The sequence below is a fragment of the Loxodonta africana genome, chromosome 12 (assembly GCF_030014295.1).
Source record: "Loxodonta africana isolate mLoxAfr1 chromosome 12, mLoxAfr1.hap2, whole genome shotgun sequence".
Lineage (NCBI taxonomy): Eukaryota > Metazoa > Chordata > Mammalia > Proboscidea > Elephantidae > Loxodonta > Loxodonta africana.
The window spans coordinates 83,614,491-83,619,413 of NC_087353.1; the positions used below are offsets into that span (position 1 = coordinate 83,614,491).

A 4,923-nucleotide genomic window follows, 5' to 3' on the forward strand; every position below is an offset into this window, starting at 1 on the left:
TGTAACAATATCACTGATCATTATGTCTAGAAACTGTGGAATGGGAACGGGTTTTGCTGTGTATATTTTCACCAAAAACAAAATAAAATTTAAAAACACATATATGCTTGAAGTCTCTCCTCTTCGCCCACAGACTCTCAACACTGGTTCCAAGTTGGAATCACCTGGGGAGCTTTTTAAAATCCCCACACAGACCAATTAGCTCAGAATCTTTGGGGATAAGACCCAGGAATCCCCAGTGATTCCAACGTACAGCCAAGGAAAGAGCCACTGTCCTAGAAAATCCAAATACGTGTTTTTAAAAAACTCTTCAGGTGGCTGTGATGCACACCCCAGGAAAGTTCGTTCATTCATTCACTCATTCATTAAATGTTTAATGAGCATCTACTATGTGCCAGGCCCTATGCTGGGCATTGTGGGCATACCAGAGACTAAAGAAACAACATTTCTGCCCTCACAGAGTTTACACTCTTGTGGAGGGAGCTGGCAAAAAATAACCAATACGTAAAAAGAGAGTAATTGCAAGTTGTAATTAATGCCACAAGGGCATACATTAACCCGTTGCCGTCAAGTCAATTCCGACTCATAGCGACCTTACGGGACACAGTAGAAATGTCCCATAGCGTTTCCAAGGAGCACCTCATGGATTTGAACTGCCGAACTTTTGGTTAGCAGCTGTAGCTCTTAACCACTATACCACCAGGGTTTCCAGGGGCATACATTAGGAAGTGACATAAAGAACAGGAGAGATCTTCTTGGGGAGGTCAGGGAAGGCCTCCCTGAGGAAGGGACATTTAAGGTGATACCTGTAGGATGAGGAACCAAAAAGTGCACTCCGAGCAGAGGGAACAGCCAGTGAAAAGGCCCTGCAGCAGGTAAGAGCTTGGAAGAAGAAAATGGCCAGAGTGACTGGACCATCCACAGTGAGGAAGGGGTGAGGTGTGACATGGGCCCATGTTGAGGGGCAGAAGCCAGACCAGGCAAGGATCTGGAGATCTGGGAAGGAATGTAGATTGAAATCCTGGCTGTGGTACTCTCTCCACTCCCCAGAACCACCTGGGCAAGGAGGAAATTATATTTCTCATTACCAGTTGGAAAACTGAGGCTCAGAAGATGAAGTGACATTCTAAAGAAATACATCTCAAGCTTCTATCCAGAAGCAAGATGAGAAGGCACAAAGGGACAAGAGCTGGTTGAACAGACACGGGAAATCTGGGATGGAAAGGAGAAGTGTGCTGCCACATTACAGGGAGATCAACTAGGGTCATATAACAATGTGTGTATATGTTCTCTTCTGTGAGAAACTAACTTGAGCTGTAAACTTTGACTTAAAGCACAATTTAAACAAAAAGAAAAGAAATGCAGCTCAGAAGTGGCTCAGCTGGAACGTACACCCAAGACTCCTGACATGGTGGCTGGGAAAGCAGAGGCCACAGGCCCCTCAGAAAGTGTCCAGGAAGGTGGTTCTTGCCCCTTCTGGCCACAAGCCTCTCTTCTGGGTGACCCCCTCCCTCCAGCTGAGGCACTGATGTGACTGGTGTGGGGACAGCATTGTTCTCCCTGGACTCTGGCCCCACCTCACAGTCTCCAGCACCATGGAAACCAAGCCAGCCAATCAGAACACTCAGGTATAAAAGGAGACCTTTCTGAATTGAGCCACCTCTCCCCAGACAAGCCACCACTCAACATTCAGAGGCTTCCCGGGGGACCCCCTCTTCCTGGATAAACAAACCCAGCTGGCTTCCATTTTCCTCCAGGAAGGAAAGGGGGAGTCTCCGGCCTGGGATGCCCAGGGACAAGATCCAAATCTGCAGTCACCCTGCCTAGAACTCCAGTCACATGCATGGCCATGCCACAACACAGGGACGCCTCAGGACCTCCTGAAAAGTTCCTGCAGTGACCTGAGGGGCATCCGTAGCAGTGAGAGCGATGTGTCCAGCATGAGACATCTCAGCCCTGGGAAATGCAGTAGTATCAGCCTGGCGAGCAGCGGGTACGTGGGGGATAAGGAGAACAGCGAGGTCAGCTTGGTGGGCAGCGGTCGAGTCTCAAGGTTGAGTAGAGGGCTCGGCAACCAGGCAGGCAGCACCCAGACCAACCATCTGTGTGCCACCTACTCCTCCGTCCAGTTAAAGGGCCGGCAGACCGGCCAAGCCAATAGCTGCAAGCAGACTGGAGGGGAAAAGTGAGACCAGCCTGCCAGGCAGCAGCACCAGCAGCAGAGAGAGCAGCCTGACCAGCATCAGCTTCATCAGCCAGGGCAGCAGTGCCCTCACCTACCAGGTGAGCAGTGGGCTGGTCAGTTCCACAGGCAGCCTTCCCTCCAGCCAGACCGGCAGCTGCCAGACCAGCAGGGTGAACAGCAATGTGCAAAGTGGGCTGGACAGCAGCAATACCAGTCTGCAGGAGGACAAGGCTCAGGACAATGTGAAAAACAGCAGCCAGATCATTGAGGGCAAGCAGCTGCCCAGATGTGCATGCCTCTATGAGGACACTGCTCAGCCCCTAAATCCTCTCTAAGAAACAGACTTGGGGACCCAGACCTCACCCAGAGTGGCTATGACCAAAACAAGTAGAAAGGGCCTTTTAAATGTGCACACCAATTGTGTCGAGTGTGCACAATGGGTAGTACCATCTGTAGCAACGATTATCAGCAGACAGGGCACATGTAGCAGAAACTATTGATGGTAAGCACCATCTACACTGAGAATCAGCAATTGATCGTGACACCATCTAAACTGAGAACCACCGTTAGTAAGAACAACTGCCTCAAGATCCATCGGTGGTGGCGCCACCTGTGTGAAAGCCACCAATGGTAGTAACATCAGTATTGGGAACCTCAGTGATGAGCCATCCATAGCAAACTCATCAGTGGTGAAGCCACCTGTCCTGAGAGCCATCACAGTGGGACCATCTGTACCCAAAATCATCGGTGGTGACATTATTAATACCAATGGCAAGTGCCAATGATAGTAAGAACCACTGATAATAAGAAACCGTATGAAGTTAGTCCTACCCATGATGAAACTATCCTAAGTGATGACAACCACCCTGGCAAGCTCAAGAGAAACAAGTATCAGCCATGGCGGGGACTGTCCATGTCCAGAGCCACCTGATGTGAGCACCTTCCATGGGGAACCATGTCCACAAGGAACCTGGTCCCTGCCGAGTTCTGTAACACTCACATCCGTGGTGTGCACTGCCCAAAGGAGTACCATGCACAGGGCCAAGGTCCACAGGGAGCACCTCCAATGAGGACCATCATCACTCACCATTGCTCAGGAGCACAGTCCACAGTGACTCTCATGAGGGGAGTACTACTAGAGTGGCTGTGAGTGACGCCAGCCCGTGAGAGCACTGTGTAGAGAGAATGCTGGTGAGCACTGTCCACTGGGAGCAGCAACCTTGAAAAGCATCAACCAAGGGAGATTTATACCATTCATTGTGAGCACTGCCCCCAGGCAACCTCAACCCAGAATATTCCCGGGGCAAATGTTCACTGATACCCACTCATGTCTCCATGTGAACCTCAGAGGAGGCAAAGAGAAAAACAAAGGAGACCAAAAATCATCCTTTGCTAAGATGGCTGAGACAGTGCCTCCTGTGGCAGAAGTAATCTCGTGGTAAATGCTTAATGGCTACGGAGACCCAACAGCCGAGAACGGCTGAGATGGGAGCTCTCTGGGCCATATGCTGAATGTCCACTAGGTGGATGGGAGGGCTGAGGTCTCTGCCCCTTCCCTTCTCAGGACACTGAAGCCCCTCCCTCCGCTCACCACGCAGACCTGGGAGAGCGAGCGGGTCTGCCAAGGGGCAGAGGCCAGAGACAGGAAGACATCCACGAGGTAACAGATGGGAAGCTGAGGGGGCACCAAAGACAATAAAAGGTGTCAGGAGATGCTATATGTGTGTGTGTGTCTACGCATGCGCTCTGGGCCAAGGTTATAGTGGTAGTGGGCTACACGTTAAAGTGCTCTGGAAAGACAGGAAACGGCTTAGCTATGAACTCTTCTACTTCTAAGCTGATGATTTGGGGCAACATATTTAACCTTCCTGAGCCTTAGTTTCCTCATCTGGAAAATGGGGACAATCTCTGCTATTTCATATTTGGGATGGCTACATGGATTATATGAGAATGTATATGAAGTCACTGGCAAGTAATGGATATTAAGTCAACGTTTGTTTCCTTCCCTTTCCTCACTCATTGTAAAATGGACACAGTGGTTTCTGCCTTGCTTAGTCGTAGGCACAGAAAGGTAAAAAAAATGCTAATATGTAGAAAGGGTTCTTGGCCCTGCAACAACAACAAAAGGTGGAGCTGTAACATCTGCTGGGAGGCCAGACTTGTTTCCCCAGACAAGGTCACATTCACAGGCACAGGGGTTAAGATTGCAGCGTATCTTTTAGATGGTTTTGATAGGTTTGAGGAGGCGTGAGTGGTTCTGGGTGAGGGCACCACATGTGTGCTCTGGGAGTCCCTTCGCAAGTGTGAGCACTCCTGTTGAGTATGTCCTCTCCTTGGCCTTCCTCCAGGCAAAGCCACGTGGGCTGTGCAGGGCCTGTGCACTCACAACCTGGGGCAGACAGAAGGGCTTCCCACCCTGCCCAAGTGAGCCCCCATCTGTGCACCTAGCCCTGGGGGACGCTTAGCTGCCTCACTGTCCCCCATCACGGTCCTCCTCTCCACCAAAAGAACCCCTGGTCTCCCCTTAGGATACCCGCCCTTGCTATCCTCTCAGAGGAGAACAGAGGCTGTTAGGAGGCAGACAAAGCTGTAGCCAGAGCAGTGCTGGATAACTGCATGCTTGACCTCTCAGCTGGGAGGCTAGATGCTCAGACACAGCAGGGCCAAACTGAGTTCACCACCTTCCCTGGCCACTTCCTCCTCACGCGCCCCTTCTTAGCAAACAGCATCATCACATC

General features: G+C 50.8%; 1 protein-coding gene across 1 annotated transcript; it reads left to right on the forward strand.

The window, feature by feature from the left end:
- Positions 1-813: 813 nt before the first annotated feature.
- C12H16orf82 (chromosome 12 C16orf82 homolog) lies at positions 814-2,303 on the forward strand. Its single transcript, XM_064294926.1, has 2 exons — positions 814-875; positions 1,694-2,303. Exons 1-2 carry the CDS (start codon positions 814-816, stop codon positions 2,187-2,189), a joined length of 558 nt encoding a protein of 185 aa, XP_064150996.1. The 3' UTR covers positions 2,190-2,303.
- Positions 2,304-4,923: the final 2,620 nt, after the last annotated feature.

Excerpts from the sequence above, each read along its gene's own strand:
- C12H16orf82 (XM_064294926.1), top strand. The coding sequence starts at position 814 with ATGAGGAACCAAAAAGTGCACTCCGAGCAGAGGGAACAGCCAGTGAAA. Across the intron at positions 876-1,693 it reads GTGAAAAGGCCCTGCAGCAG|AGGCTTCCCGGGGGACCCCC; the intron begins GTAAGAGCTTGG and ends CTCAACATTCAG.